Below are 14493 nucleotides of genomic sequence, written 5' to 3' on the forward strand. Positions count from 1 at the left end.
ATTTTGTCAATGAGATTGCCATGCTAGACATATTGTGTGTCGTAAAGAAGATCGCGCCACGATAGCTTCGAGGACGCTTGCAATGGCGGAAAATGGAGTCTATTAACCTGTGATGTTGATACGATTGTTTTTAATCATTAAAAAGCTTTTCATGGAATTAAAATGGCTGGTAAAGTGTGGAATTCAGAAATATGGAAAGCATGGGATAAACATGGGAAAAATGATTTGTAAGTGGTTAACGCGTTAACGTCAGAAGTGCGTTCGATTAATATTGAATTGATACTCTGCATACTCTGTGCAATTGATGGTTGCAACTTATCTCTTCTGTTTCTCGCTCTTCTGAAGAGTTAATTGTCAATTAACGACTGTTTGCAGCCTCAAGTTAATCAAGCACAAATTTAAGGAAGGCAACGCCACAGGTGAATCTCTATTTTATTATTTGACCCTAGCCAGCTTGTCTGTGTGTTCCAACACTGTGGATCTGTTTATACACATTAAAGTCTGTCGTTTTTGTGTTTTCAGAGTTCTTAATCGTTTCTTGCCCCTACAAACTCAATAACATATCACTTAATATATTTGTTATTTATGTATAAAACAAAGAATCAATAAATCTTATATTTAGATTGCACAAGCATATATAGTATTGTTAAATTATGGTATTCGTTCTAATAATTATAAATGTAAATATAAATCATTCTTTATAGTTATTTATTGTTGGTTATCGTTTGTACCTTAAAAATTATATAAAACAAATGGATGTAAGACAAGCGTGGATGTCCTATTATGTTTCATATCTTTATGTGTGATTTTCGTTTAATTCTAGAATGGAGAAGAGGATTGTACGAATTAATATCGAATGGAATCCATGGGAACATAAAAAGGGACAGTGTAATCCAGACATTAGGTGAACTCATGGTAAATTGATATCCTAATTAAGATTCTGCAGATATTATTATAAAAATTGGATATAGTTTATTATACAATAATATCTATTTGCAGAATATTGATGGAGCGATTCCATCTGCGATAGTAGATATATTTACACTAATAGATGCAGAAGCACATAATGAAGAAAGAAATAATTTTTATTACATTGTGAAAGAATCTGAAAAGGTATCATTTTATAGGATAACAATAAACGTGATTGAAGTATTTACAATCAATTAAAAACAAACACAATGCCCTAATGACATAATTTATGTCATTTGCTTTTTGCACAGTTTCTAACAGATAGGATATTAAAGGAACGTTTAGAAATTGATACGTTGCAAGATGTAGGAACATTAAAGAATAAGAGTTTCCAAACCAAATTCATTAAAGTGAAGACAAAATTATAGTATGTATTTATTTTATTTATACTGCTTATACTATTTATTTCATACTGCATTAAATTTTAGTATAATAAAACTTGTATAATATTTGTATATTTTTCTTTCTGCAGCTATAAGCAACGGAAATTTAATTTATTTAGGGAAGAAAGCGAAGGGTACTCTAAACTTATAGTGGAATTAAATCAGGAACGTCCAGAATGCGAAGTACCAACGATATTGGAAATTGTTAAATCTCTTATTGGTACGTTCGAAAAATCTTAACTCTCATCTATACGGTTGTCTATAATTAATCTTATGTCAGCAATGCGTGTAATAAAATTTGTATCATTTTTACAGGCTACTTTAATTTAGACCCTAACAGGGTACTTGATATTTTACTGGAAACGTTTGAAAATCGACCTCAGGATGATGCACTATTTATTCCCTTAATTCGTTCGTATATGAGTGACCAACAAGTACTCTGTGAAGTTTTAGGATTTAAATATTGTTCTACTGTTAACACCACTCCATTCTCATTACAAAAAGTCACTGCACTCATGTTACAACATGGTGTCATTAAATTGGATGATATATTGCCATGGTTAGTGCCAGATGATAGAACGATTATAAAAGAGCACGAACAGGCAATGAAACAAGCAAAAGAGTATGTGCGGAAGTTGAGCGTAATTTCTACGAAAGACAAAGAAGATGTACCCGAAGAAAAAGAGAATCTACAGGTACATGTTCGTGTCCATATGTAATCGCTATCAATGAAAAATTTTAATTACATGTCTTTTAATAGGATAAATACGCGAGTAATCAAAAGTACGGATTATGCGAGGCGCTGTTGGAAATAGGGGCGTGGGAGGTTGCACAAAACCTGTTTAATAGATTACCAGAACACAGTCTTACGGATCAGCGTCCAATCGCGTTGGCGCTGTGTAAAATGATTCAATCTCTTATCGAACCCGTTTATCGCAAGTATGTCGTACAATAATTATTAAAATGTAAATTGCGAACCGTACAACGTAACCATTTTTGTAATTTTCTTTATTAATTTCTTTGTTAATCTATGAAAAGGATCTTTTTTACAATAAGCATAAAACTGTTAGAGTCGATCGAATTTCATGGTTCACCTTGTATACTCCCAAAATCAAATTAGGCTAGTCTGCTATTGCATTGTGTTCCAGACATTGTATCATATCGCCGAAATTACAAGGTAGAAGAGTTCCTCCTTTGAAGAGTTCTCTCGCTCCAAAACCAGTAGAAGATCTCGAAGAAATACATGATCAGTTGTTGCCAATGCTCATAGTTCTTGGTCCCAATCTACACCATGATCCGGTTTTGATGTACAAGATCATGAGGTTGTGCCATGCAACTATAAAACATTGTCCACTAGACTCAAACAAGCAGCCTGCTGAAAAGAATAATAATCTCTACTACGATGTATTGACTATACTTGACGTGGCGTTGTTGCCCTCATTATCCTTCATGGACTGCAACTGTTGTGTTGCGGAAGAATTGTGGAATATTTTGAAATATTATCCATATCAGAACCGATACTGCTTGTATGCACGCTGGAAAAACGATACGCCTCTGCAACATGCTGCTCTTCTAAGAAAAAGAGCAGACGCGCAGAAGAAAATCAAATCTATCATGAAGAGAGTGAGCAAAGAGACTATTAAACCCGTTGGGAGGTCAATTGGCAAACTGACACACTCTTCTCCTGGTGTACTATTTGATTATGTTCTTATACAGATCCAACTGTACGATAATCTTATAGGTATGTTAGCAATGATACATGTTAGAAAGCATTAAACTGCGTTGAATCACTGGATATGTTATAGGTCCCGTTGTAGATTCTTTAAAATATTTGACAAATATTTCGTATGATGTACTTGGCTACTGTCTTGTGGAAGCACTGGCTGGTGCTGATCGAGATAGATTCAAGCATGATGGAACGAGCATATCACTTTGGCTCCAATCTCTCGCTTCATTCTGTGGAGCTATATTCAAAAAGTATAATATCGAACTCACTGGTCTGCTGCAGTATGTGGCTAACCAACTCAAGGCACAAAAAAGGTACACTGTAGAAGTCGACATAATTTTTAGTTGAAAATTCACATTTCTTTACTAAGTTCATAAATGAATTCTACAATTGAGTATTGTATCAAAACTCCGACTTTGTATTCCTGTTTTCAGCTTAGATTTGTTAATATTGAAAGAAATAGTACAAAAGATGGCAGGCATCGAAGCTGCAGAAGAAATGACTTCTGATCAGCTGGATGCTATGGCAGGTGGAGACTTATTAAAAAATGAGGTAATTTAAGTTGCTAATATATAATTAAATTGTGTAGAGTGTCTATGGATTTACTAGTTGTTGGCCTACCGTTTATATAAGATAATTTGTTTTTTATTCAAACGTTATTTACAGGCTGGTTACTTCAGTCAAGTACGTAATACAAAAAAGTCGTCGCAGCGGTTAAAAGAAGCTCTTGCTGAGCATGATCTAGCTGTGGCATTATGCTTATTAATGGCGCAACAGAAACATTGTGTTGTATATAGAGAAACAGATAAATCTCATCTCAAACTTGTTGGTAAATATTTCTTTTATAGAATATTTTTCTATCATTTTTCTATGAACATTAATGAGATGTAATCCGGTTACAAATTATAGGAAAGTTGTATGATCAGTGCCAAGATACGTTAGTTCAATTCGGTACATTCTTGGGTTCTACGATGACAGTAGACGAATATGTGGAGAGACTTCCTTCCATACATTCTATGCTTCAGGACAATCACATACATTCTGATGTTGCATTTTTCCTTGCGAGACCAATGTTTGCACATGCCATTAACGTAAATAATTTTTATTCTTCTGAATTAAACATAGTTTTTGTGATAAAAATGTTAGAACGAACAAAATACTTCTAGATTAAATACGATGCCCTGCGTAAAGCCGATCCCAATTACAAGAAAATGTCTACTGCGGTGAAGCAAACGAAGTATGCGGAAGCCGCACAAGCAGTAATGGCACCTGTTGCCCAGTCTGTTAGACCCTTGCATCCTCTGAAAGTCTGGGAGGATATTTCTCCACAATTTCTAGTAACGTTTTGGTCCCTCTCCATGTACGATTTATACGTTCCTGTCGAAAGCTATCAACGAGAGATTAATAAATTGAAGCAACTCGCAGCGCAGAGTGCTGATTCCAAAGATGTGGTATGTTACACCTAACATTAACATCTTGATATTAGTTCCTAAATTGTTTAAGTTTCTGATAAATAAATTATTCTCACAGAATGTTAGTAAAGGGAAAAAGGAACAAGAGAGGTGTAGCACTTTAATTGAGAAATTGCAAGATGAAAAGAAAAAGCAAGAAGAACATGTTGAAAAGGTGTTTGCATATCTCAGGTAAAGATTAGGGTCAATAAGTGTAGTTGCATAAACTGCATAAACTGATTATGGTATTAAAATTTTAAATTTTATTAGACAAGAAAAAGATACATGGTTCTTATCGCGGAGCGCCAAATCTGCAAAAAATGAAACGATAACACAATTCTTACAATTGTGTTTGTTTCCTCGATGTACATTTACCACTGTGGATGCCATGTACTGTGCAAAATTCGTGCACACCATACATTCTTTAAAGACTGCGAATTTTTCAACGCTTCTATGCTACGACAGAGTGAGTGGTATATACATTATATATAATGAAAAAAGGAGATGCGTTTCTTCAACCATATAATTAAATCTTCCAGCTTTTCTGTGATATAACATATTCAGTTACCTCATGCACCGAAAATGAAGCGAATCGTTATGGGAGATTTTTGTGCGCCATGCTGGAGACTGTCATGAGATGGCATTCCGAAAAAGCAATTTTCGATAAGGTACTTTCAGTATCTGTTGCTTTAAACTGCTGAATATATTTATTATATTTTCATTGTATTTTCAGGAGTGTAGTAATTATCCGGGATTTGTAACGAAGTTTCGAGTTAGCAATCAATTTTCCGAAGCGAATGATATGGTAGGATTTGAAAATTACCGACATGTATGCCACAAATGGCATTACAAGATTACGAAGGTATCTTCTGACTAATACATTATCCTTCAGAAAAATGATGAATTTTAATGTTAACATAATGTATTGTTGTAGGCTATTGTAGTTTGTCTCGATTCCAAGGATTATGTACAAATAAGAAATTCTTTAATAATATTGATAAAAATATTGCCGCACTTTCCCGTGCTGGCCAAGTTATCCCAAATCCTAGAACGTAAGGTAGAAAAGGTGAGGGAGGAAGAGCGCGGACAACGACAGGACCTCCATGTCTTGGCTACGTCATATAGTGGCCAATTAAAAGCTAAAACTCCCAATATGATTCGAGAAGCAGACTTTCATCATGTTGGAGATAAAGTAATAGCACTTGAAACATTTTATAGAGTCGAAATGTAATATAATACGTTCTTTCTGTAGGCTGGAAAAACACAAGATAATCAAAACAGTGATACAACAGAGAAAGTAGGTGATGGAATATCAAATAAAGAAATCACCAATGGCGACACGCGGATAGAAAAGGAAAATAAAGACCAACGAGAGAAAAGAAGTGCATCAAATCAACTGTACCAGTAGGTTTTACGTTCAACTATACAATAGTGGGTATTTCTACTAAATTTTTGTATCGTTCCTTTTTGATGTAGTGAAAGTTCTGAGAAAATCAGGAAAAAGGAGGAAAGTAAAGACAATGCAGAAGGAAAAGATAAGCACGTGAAGAAAGATGAAGTTAAGGAGGAAGATGCTATGGATAAAAAGGATCGTAAATACTATAAAGTAATTACATATTTCATACAAGTCATTGTTCAGTTTAACAATAAATATAAATTGTAAAATTTTGGTTACAGGAAGAACATTATTACAGTAGCGGTGTAGACAATTTAGATCGAGATCTTTCTAGTGTATCAAATAGCAGTGCTAGCTCAGGACCAACACAAGATGGATCTGACAGAGGTTTGCATTGAAATGTTGTAAAAGTTACATATGTATAATAATTCAGTGCGTCTACGTTGTACTTGGTGATACTGGTAATGTCTAATTTCAGATGCTAAAAGAAGAAAAATTGAAAACATGCAAAAGGTGAGAATTTTCGTTCTTAAAATCATTTTTTGTACAATTTTCTAGATTTATTTTCTATTAATAGGAAGGAAGACGCGCAGAAGGCAATTTGGATAAAAAGGAGCGTTCAAGCAAAAGCAAAATAAGAGACGAACAGAAAGAACTGCGTAGAGAAAAGAAAGTGGGTCGAAAAAGGGTACGCTCATTATTTTAATCAATCTGTATGTTAATCATGTTTAACGTCGACGGTATACTATTATATATTTTAATTTATATATATAATTATTTAATAAAGCAGGATAGAGCTGATGAATCTGCCGTTACGACTGAACAAAAGAGAAGAAAAGATGACGAAAGAGGTAATTAGATTTTTTTCGGCATGATCAATCTATCGCAAAATATTTTTGATAAACAATGAAATTATCTGCAGCGAAAGGAGCTCACCAAAATGGTGATATGCCCGAGCACAGAGAAAAACATCATTATAATAAGGTCGGTAATTCCAGTTAAAATCTTCCATTATTTCTAAACAAATAAAATGAAACGAATTGAGTCTTGAAAGTAATCAATAGTCATCTGAATATGCTAATTCGAATATACGAGGAAAGCAATATTTTTTAAAACAATTTCTTCCGTAGTCTAATAGAGTTGTTTTTCATCGTCAATGACGAAAATTAATAGGTCATTAGTTGTACTCCCTAGAGTTTTCATACATAATAGAACATAGCATAGGATTAGATAAAAATTACGACCCTGATCAATGAAAATACACACGTACAACTCACATAATCACACAATTTATGTAAATCCTTATCGCATCACAGTTTTATGCATTTATCCCGACATTCTATCATCAATTAACTGAATCGTAATATCTAACACTATTCCTTGACCCCTTAGTTGATAAAGACGTCCGCTTCGAGTACATTGAAAAGACGAAATGGGAGACAATAGCAAAGACCAGAAAAAATAGGTGATACTATCAAGTACCCAAACGCCATTTGCAGGAACCCATGACACTCAGAAGATTCATATGAAAATGTATTTTCAGGAAAAGTCTCCCTACACAAAGGAACGTGCTCATGAACGGGAAGGCCGAGAAGGCAGAGATAAACAATATCCTTTTCTGATTAATTAAATAACTCAACTGAATTACTCAGTAAAAAAAAAACTGAAGATGCTCCTTAACTCCTCTACACTAGAAGAAGTTCAGATCCCAAACGAAGATGATGTACAACTATGGGACAAAAATTTGACTTAACATTTTATATACTACGTTTGGTGTTGCATGTAATTAAGGTAGAATTCAAATAATAAAGAAAAATAGTGAATAATTTGTATATTATATTGACGTCCAATTTTATAAAATAAACTAGGTAACAAAAAGCATTCTTTGGTGCATGTTCAATTCAGTTCAGAAAATTTGTACATATACAATAGAAATACTTTGTTATTTATAATAAATAATAATCAGTAATACCAATAAATTAAATCAATTTTCTTAATACTATTTTGTCTAGTGATTATTACGATTATCTTGTATTATCTCTAAACATATATCTACTTTGTAAATAAACTAATACAAAACGTACTTCAATACAAACAGCGCACGTACATATTTACTTAATCTTTATTGCTAATATATTACTGTAAATTAATGTTATGGCGAATTATTTATAAAATTGTAGTAATATTGATCTGCTTTCATACTTTCTTCTTCTAAACGTTTCAGTCTTAATTTCGCATCCTGAAGGATGTCTTCTGTCGAACTGCATTCGCTAATAACTGTGTTTCCATTTGTTTGAGTTGGAACCTCGATAGTAGGCCTTAAAACTCTTATTCCCTCTATTTGTCGAGATAATTGAAGAGCACGTTGGGTTATTTGTTCTATTCTCAATTGCTGGTCCTGTATAAGAGCATTTAATTCTTCTTTTTCTTTAGTAAGAACTTTGATCTTATCTTCTAGCGAAGACTCAATTGCAAAGTCTGTTTGCACCTCTATACTTTGAACTCTTCGACTTGCAGTCATTTCTGCTATTTTCTTATGTTCTTGTAATTGTTTTATATCCTCCTCCAGTTTCATACGATCGTTTTGTTCTCTCCTTAATCTGTAAATAATAACACATACTTTGAAATCTTGAAAAATTCATATATTATTATTAACATTGTGAATATATATATATATATATACCTATTTTCTTCTTGCAATAATAGTCTCTCCTTTAATGCCACTTCCATTTCTTTCTGTTGAATTTTTTGTTCATTACTCTGCCTTTCCTTCTTTAAATCTTTTTCCTTTAAACTCATTGAATGCACAGCATTCTAGAAAAAAATTATTGTACTTAATAATATGCTAAGATAAGCAACATTAAAAGACATAATCCTAAAAAATTGTTTAATTACGAAGAGAAAACCCATCTGGACGTATGGGATCCAGTTATGGGGCACTGCAGCGAAAAGCCAGATAGCCAAAATGGAAGTCATGCAATCAATTATTATTCGAACAATAGTGGATGCACCATGGTACATAAAAAATGAAGAATTACGCAAGGACATACAAATTCCATCCGTAAAGGATGAAATACAGTGAATATCCACCAAATATAAAACAAGAACAACAAATCATCCAAATCCGTTAGCTCATTCCTTATACACACTCAGTATCAATAGGAGACTGAAGAAAAAACACCCACAGGACCCGACGACGCAAACTTGATCGCAAAAACAACTATACTGCAACAGTGCTACCCCAATGGGGGTATCACCTACACGCTACCCCCATCAAGAATACAACAACTCGCCGAATGTCTCGTGTGACAAATTGCAGGAAAATTTATTAGGGGTTAAAAAAAAGAAAAGGAAATTACGAAGATAAGATTTTAGTTACCTGAACTTGATGCAGTTTAGTATTTAGTACTTCAATATTCCGTTGAGTAAGCAATGCTTGTTCTTTTAGCATCATTTCTCTCTTATGCAATTTATTATTAACCATCTGTTTATGCAAAGATACTTTCTTTTTTAGGGAAAGTAGTTTCTCTATGTGTGAATTATAAGATACCCAAGAAAATTTTGTTTGTGTAGACTCATTGCAGAGTGCCACATTTTCTTTCATTGGTATACTATTGTGCATATTATAAGAAAACATAGTTATGCATTTTAATATGCATAGAAGAAGTGGCATGTCACTTTCAATATATTGTGATAACACATATTGACCTTTTCTATCATGAGGATTAATGCCTAATGTTTCCAATGCATGGAATATGTAATCATTTTGTAATTTTTCAGTTGTACCTTCTTCATTTTCATCAGGTCTCTGAACTGTCTTATTAGCAAAGTTGATTAACAATGGGGCCTCACTTGCAAATACCGACAATGTGTAAGCATAATTGTGATTGAATAAATATTCAGCTATCAACAGATCGTAAATGTATTGTTTTGCAGATTTCGGATTATCGGTTTTCAAATTAAGATCCTTGTTTCGTAATGCATTAATTAAATTTTGACGAAGATGCGTCCTTATGTTTGCTATCATTCCAGATTTTTCAAACCTACAAGGTTTAATTTTTAAATTAAATTTTCAAAAGTACAGAACTTAACCTCTCATTGTACTTTCATTTTCAAACATTATGTGGAAGCACACTTACCAATTATACATAGACGTGTTACATTCTTGATCCATATCAAAATAAATAATTTGGAACGATCGTCGAATAAAAGTACAGTTAATTAAATCGACTTTAATTAAAAAAACAAATAGATCTGTTGTGTACACACAAAATTTAAATTTCACGTAGGATATTGATATTAGATACGTGCTCCATCTAGGTGTTACGTATCGATGTTATTCATCAATAAAATTCAAAACCATTGTTGTAAGTTTTACAAGTGTTGGAATTTATTTATCGATTAAACAAAAATTCTTGTTTATATGTATACAATGTTTGAACATCCACGTATAATTTAAATATTTATGTGAATGAATAAAATATCACACTTCCTTGGATGCGATAATAATTACATAAATCGTATTTTCTAGTTTTGTAAGAATGTAAAGAATACTATTAAGTAATCGACAAAATAGAAAGAAATACATCTTTCACACAAGCATGTAGTTCCTCTATTACAGAAATTGAATAATTTAACATTCCGCAAAACACAATTTTGTATGTCTTACATACTCAAACTAAAAGAAACCAAATACATTATAGTATGTATGCTACCATACTTTTCATAACTTTGAGCTGCGACGTTGTCCTACAACCAACTATGAGAATTATTCTAGCACATTACCTATCGATAAATATTCAGCAGTTTTTAAACAACAGTTGCAGTTGTGTATTTAGAAATTCACAGAATATAGTTATAGTATGGTTAAAGTAATATGCTGAGAACCACTTTTTACAAATAAATGTATGATTTTTAGGACAATTTTGCCTTTTTAATATCCGTCGTTTTGTGTTTCGTTCGTTTGTTCGTAGTCGTTGATTCCACTTCTGACGAAAAATTATACTTAACTCGCAGTTGTTCTCTAATGAGTAACAATCGAATCAATTTTCTCCAAGTTCCATAAATTCTTTTATCGCGTTTTTCTTGAGCCCGCTTGGCGGCTAAAACCTGTTCTACTTCCCACGTTTCTCTCAAAGTATCCTCATACTCTGCGCAAACGACGAATCCTTCAAGAGCAGGCACTGCACCCATGCATCCAAAGTTAAAACCCACAACTGCTGATGCACAATCGATATTCAACTTTCTAGCTATCCGATTTAACCCTGGAACTGTTGACATTAATCAGTACATGTCGGTGATGCTTCTTATAAATGTAACAATGATTAAAAAGTACATCAACAAATAGATACTTACGATTTATGTGAACAGTGCCTTTTGGTAGCATGCATTGTTTGAATAGGTCCACATTTCCATATTCATTCCGAGGCACAATACCATTCTTGGCTTCTGGTGGTTCGTATTCTGTAGTCTGCCATTCCCCGAATAATTCTAGAGCCGAATCCTTAATTTTCATACCAGATAGCTACTTGAAACAAGAATATACATATATTCTAAACTATGCATTTACGTATTATTCATTATATTTACTACGTTATTATTCATTTAAAAATGCATCACGACTACCTTATCGTACTTTGGACGAGCTTTAACTATTTTATATGGTTCCTGTTTTGGCTTTACAACTCGAGCTCGTTTTAGCCACGTTTCTCTTGAGCAAAGAGTATGTACACAGTGCCGAGAATAAATGGCTTCACCAGTAGAGGTGTGTCCCAATGGTACGCAATCTGGAGGGTACAATCCTTCGAATTTTAGTAAATGTCTTGCAATAACGTACAATGGATGTCCTTTACATTCACCAATGGTTTTAGGTAATGGCTGCTCTAATTCTCTATTAAACAAAATTAGTTTTAGTATAGTAAAATATAAACTTCTAGCAGAGAATTTTGAGAAATATACTTGTCTAAAAGCATTTGGTCTTCAGCTTTAGAAATGGCGGTATCTTTTTCCTTCCAAGGAATCAATGCTTCCAACCACCATTTCTCATCAATGCGTTGTTTGCGCGTGACTGTAAGCCAATGCGGACAATAACGTCTAGTTACATCCTTTATTAAACCATTGGAATTCCATGCTATTACATACAGCACAGGTTTTTTTGCTTTTTTCTATAATGAAGTATAAGCATTATATCATTGTATAGAAACTTAGAAGCTAAGACAAATTAATCCTTAAATTCCTTACATATACTTCTCTAACACAATGAATCTTTTCCTCCATTACACTCACACATATCCAGCTTTCTTCCGATTCCAAATATACTTCAGCCCAAAGATCTTGTGTATTTCTTTTATTACTGGTATCTTCGCTTTCGCTATCGCTGGATAATAATTTTCTATTGCTCTTCTTGCTACTCTTAGACTTTGGTTCCTTTCCATTACCATCATCACTTGATTTCTTTTTTGTTACAATTTTTGGTTTTGGCTGAAATTCATTTTCAGAATCTGTGGAATCTTCGTTTATATAATACTTTGACTTTGTACCGTCACTCTTCGAACTTAAATCTATAGATTTCTGAGATTTATCATCTTCAGATGAAAAATTAAACCTTCTGGATCTCAGCTGCCTTAAATTAGTTTTATTCTTCTCCTCTTTTGTTGTTTGAGATTCATTCTTTTTAGCATTTGTATCTCTGGTCACTTCTTTTGTGCTCTTACACTCTTTGGTACTATCTAATTTCCCTCTTTTTGATTTGCTTTGCGATTTTGACTGCAGAACTTCTGCTGCTCTTTTCTTTGCTTCTATATTTGCATACTTCTTCGCTTCTGGACTATTTAAAATAACTTTCGTTGTTTCAGGGATTTCTTTTTTGCTGGATTTTGAACTTGCTTTCTCCATAACTTTACTTAATTTACTCTTAGGCTTAGCCTGTTGGTTATTTCTATCAAGTTTAAAAATTGGATCGTCACTTAATGCTCTATGTGGTGGGCAAAGTGAAATAACTAGACGACAGTGCAAGCCTAAGGCTCTCATCATGGCAACATATAATACTACCAATTCCCTGTAATCACAAATCTTCTTCGCCTGTAACACCTTTAACAAACTCTCTTTATTAATACATTTATTGTCATTAGTTGAAACAGCTTCAAATGTAAATAAATGTTTAAACCATTTTGTAAATTTTTCCAGATATGTGAGATCGAGTCTATTTTTTGGATACTTATCAGATGTCATAAAAGATAATACAGTTGACATCACCTCAGGTTCATTTGCTTGTTTATTCAAATAGAATCCATAAGCTAGCCAACAAAGTAGACCTACTTTCTCAATGTATACCTGATTAGTTCTCAATTGCCTTTTTAGAATTGTTTTCAGATCCTGACTCCCTTTTTTCTTCTTCTTTAGCATTATACTAGTGCCAGGTAGAATGATATTAACACCATCTTTTGGAATACTGTATTCTGGTTTATCTTCCACATCTTCTGTACCTTCTTCCTTCACAGTTGTTTGTTTTTGCTTTCTTTCATTAGAAGAATCTGTATTGGTCTCTCCCCGCAGCAAAAGTTCAGTAATTTCATTAGAAGATGCAGCATCCAGTTCTTTTGTTACCTGTACCTTCCCGTTTTTCTTTTGTAGTGCTGTAGAGTTTGAGATTGCATGCTCCTTTTTAATATCTCCATCATTAAATTCAAACTTCTGTGTACTTTCTAAATTTTTTAAAACATCAATGAACAACTCAATGTTGTTAGATTGATTGACATCCTCAAGATTGTCATCCTCAGAGCTTACATCGCCGGTATCGCTTTCTGGCGCGCAAGAATTAATCTTAGGTTGTTTATCGCGAAAGAAGGAAAAATTTAAATTAATTCTCTCTGGATTCACCAGAAACTCATTGCTACTGTCAGAACTGTCATCTTCCGATAAGTCATTCATATCTCAAGAGTTTTTTTCAAATCTCAAAATCTCTTATTCATTACCTTCAATTATTATTTCACCGACTTGCATCATATCACATTACATGTCTTTATATATTTTTACAAAGTTATATAAACGATTTATTAGGAAAGTAAGCACTGTTAACGCATAAAGTATTCTTCTGTTGCTGTTTGTATATGTAAATTATTGTTAAGAAATAAATGGCACCATAATACGTATTCAATATTTTCCTTTGTTGCTATTTTGTCTACTCATGCGTATGAGAGGGACCCGCAACGGAGTGTGCTCGGATCGTCATAAATTGCGAAAGAAAGTACATGTTACATATCACGTGACAGTCAACACAATCCAACATTACTGTATCGTGTTCCAAATTATGTACGATTCACAATATTCGCATCATGTAATATGGTCCATGAATATTATCTCCGCTACTACCCCCCAGGTGACCTTAAGTCACTTGCGTCGGTTTTCGTCGCAATCTAAACAGAGTACGTGTGACGGGACCGGTAAACTTGATTTGTATCAATAGAAACAGTGAACACGAATCAGCGAATCTTTGTTGTTTTTGCCATGTTTTGCTGTAAGAAACCATGCAAATTCTGGCAAGAGTCATTTCAACAAACATGACGTACA

The 14493-nt window shown here is 33.5% G+C and overlaps 3 protein-coding genes across 8 annotated transcripts; 1 reads left to right on the top strand and 2 right to left on the bottom strand.

The window, feature by feature from the left end:
- The first annotated feature begins 75 nt into the window (after positions 1-75).
- Tho2 (THO complex subunit 2-like protein) lies at positions 76-7924 on the top strand. Of its 5 annotated transcripts, none has more exons than XM_078184801.1 (28): positions 76-227; positions 346-419; positions 824-915; positions 1000-1113; positions 1221-1336; positions 1442-1572; positions 1668-2047; positions 2113-2291; positions 2501-3093; positions 3158-3392; positions 3513-3630; positions 3745-3907; positions 3988-4169; positions 4245-4529; positions 4609-4721; positions 4800-4995; positions 5069-5197; positions 5263-5391; positions 5464-5721; positions 5782-5933; positions 6006-6135; positions 6207-6312; positions 6404-6438; positions 6503-6613; positions 6713-6776; positions 6848-6909; positions 7318-7390; positions 7469-7924. In XM_078184801.1, exons 1-27 carry the CDS (start codon positions 163-165, stop codon positions 7369-7371), a joined length of 4266 nt encoding a protein of 1421 aa, XP_078040927.1. In that variant the 5' UTR covers positions 76-162; the 3' UTR covers positions 7372-7390; positions 7469-7924. The 5 variants fall into 5 exon arrangements, with proteins under 5 accessions (XP_078040927.1, XP_078040928.1, XP_078040924.1 ...); XM_078184802.1 differs by having other exon boundaries at positions 6716-6776; XM_078184798.1 differs by lacking the exon at positions 7318-7390.
- Positions 7925-7990: 66 nt separating this feature from the next.
- Positions 7991-10213, bottom strand: LOC144472095 (uncharacterized). Its single transcript, XM_078184806.1, has 4 exons — positions 10065-10213; positions 9305-9968; positions 8609-8739; positions 7991-8525 (listed from the first exon to the last, which is right to left on the bottom strand). Exons 1-4 carry the CDS (start codon positions 10097-10099, stop codon positions 8078-8080), a joined length of 1278 nt encoding a protein of 425 aa, XP_078040932.1. The 5' UTR covers positions 10100-10213; the 3' UTR covers positions 7991-8077.
- A 102-nt stretch (positions 10214-10315) lies between these two features.
- Xpc (DNA repair protein complementing XP-C cells homolog) lies at positions 10316-14407 on the bottom strand. 2 transcript variants are annotated; one of them, XM_078184804.1, is made up of 5 exons: positions 12166-14396; positions 11884-12089; positions 11551-11815; positions 11281-11449; positions 10316-11195 (listed from the first exon to the last, which is right to left on the bottom strand). In XM_078184804.1, the coding sequence occupies exons 1-5, from the start codon at positions 13852-13854 to the stop codon at positions 10840-10842; spliced, it is 2685 nt and encodes an 894-aa protein (XP_078040930.1). In that variant the 5' UTR covers positions 13855-14396; the 3' UTR covers positions 10316-10839. The 2 variants fall into 2 exon arrangements, with proteins under 2 accessions (XP_078040930.1, XP_078040931.1); XM_078184805.1 differs by lacking the exon at positions 10316-11195 and having other exon boundaries at positions 11299-11477; positions 12166-14407.
- Positions 14408-14493: the final 86 nt, after the last annotated feature.

The sequence above is a fragment of the Augochlora pura genome, chromosome 7 (assembly GCF_028453695.1).
Source record: "Augochlora pura isolate Apur16 chromosome 7, APUR_v2.2.1, whole genome shotgun sequence".
NCBI classification, from domain to species: Eukaryota; Metazoa; Arthropoda; class Insecta; order Hymenoptera; family Halictidae; genus Augochlora; species Augochlora pura.

What these genes read in the sequence shown, in the direction of transcription:
- Xpc (XM_078184804.1), bottom strand. Translation starts at nt 13,854, where the DNA reads ATGAATGACTTATCGGAAGATGACAGTTCTGACAGTAGCAATGAGTTT. An exon ending in ATTGTGTTAGAGAAGTATAT is followed by an intron (nt 12,090 to 12,165) that starts GTAAGGAATTTA and finishes ACTTCATTATAG; the next exon opens with AAAAAAGCAAAAAAACCTGT. An exon ending in AGGCACTGTTCACATAAATC is followed by an intron (nt 11,196 to 11,280) that starts GTAAGTATCTAT and finishes TAATGTCAACAG; the next exon opens with TTCCAGGGTTAAATCGGATA.
- Tho2 (XM_078184798.1), top strand. Translation starts at nt 163, where the DNA reads ATGGCTGGTAAAGTGTGGAATTCAGAAATATGGAAAGCATGGGATAAA. An exon ending in AAACATGGGAAAAATGATTT is followed by an intron (nt 228 to 345) that starts GTAAGTGGTTAA and finishes GCTCTTCTGAAG; the next exon opens with AGTTAATTGTCAATTAACGA. An exon ending in GTGCTGATTCCAAAGATGTG is followed by an intron (nt 4,530 to 4,608) that starts GTATGTTACACC and finishes TTATTCTCACAG; the next exon opens with AATGTTAGTAAAGGGAAAAA.
- LOC144472095 (XM_078184806.1), bottom strand. Translation starts at nt 10,099, where the DNA reads ATGGATCAAGAATGTAACACGTCTATGTATAATTG. An exon ending in AACACGTCTATGTATAATTG is followed by an intron (nt 9,969 to 10,064) that starts GTAAGTGTGCTT and finishes TAAACCTTGTAG; the next exon opens with GTTTGAAAAATCTGGAATGA. An exon ending in TTATTGCAAGAAGAAAATAG is followed by an intron (nt 8,526 to 8,608) that starts GTATATATATAT and finishes TATTATTTACAG; the next exon opens with ATTAAGGAGAGAACAAAACG.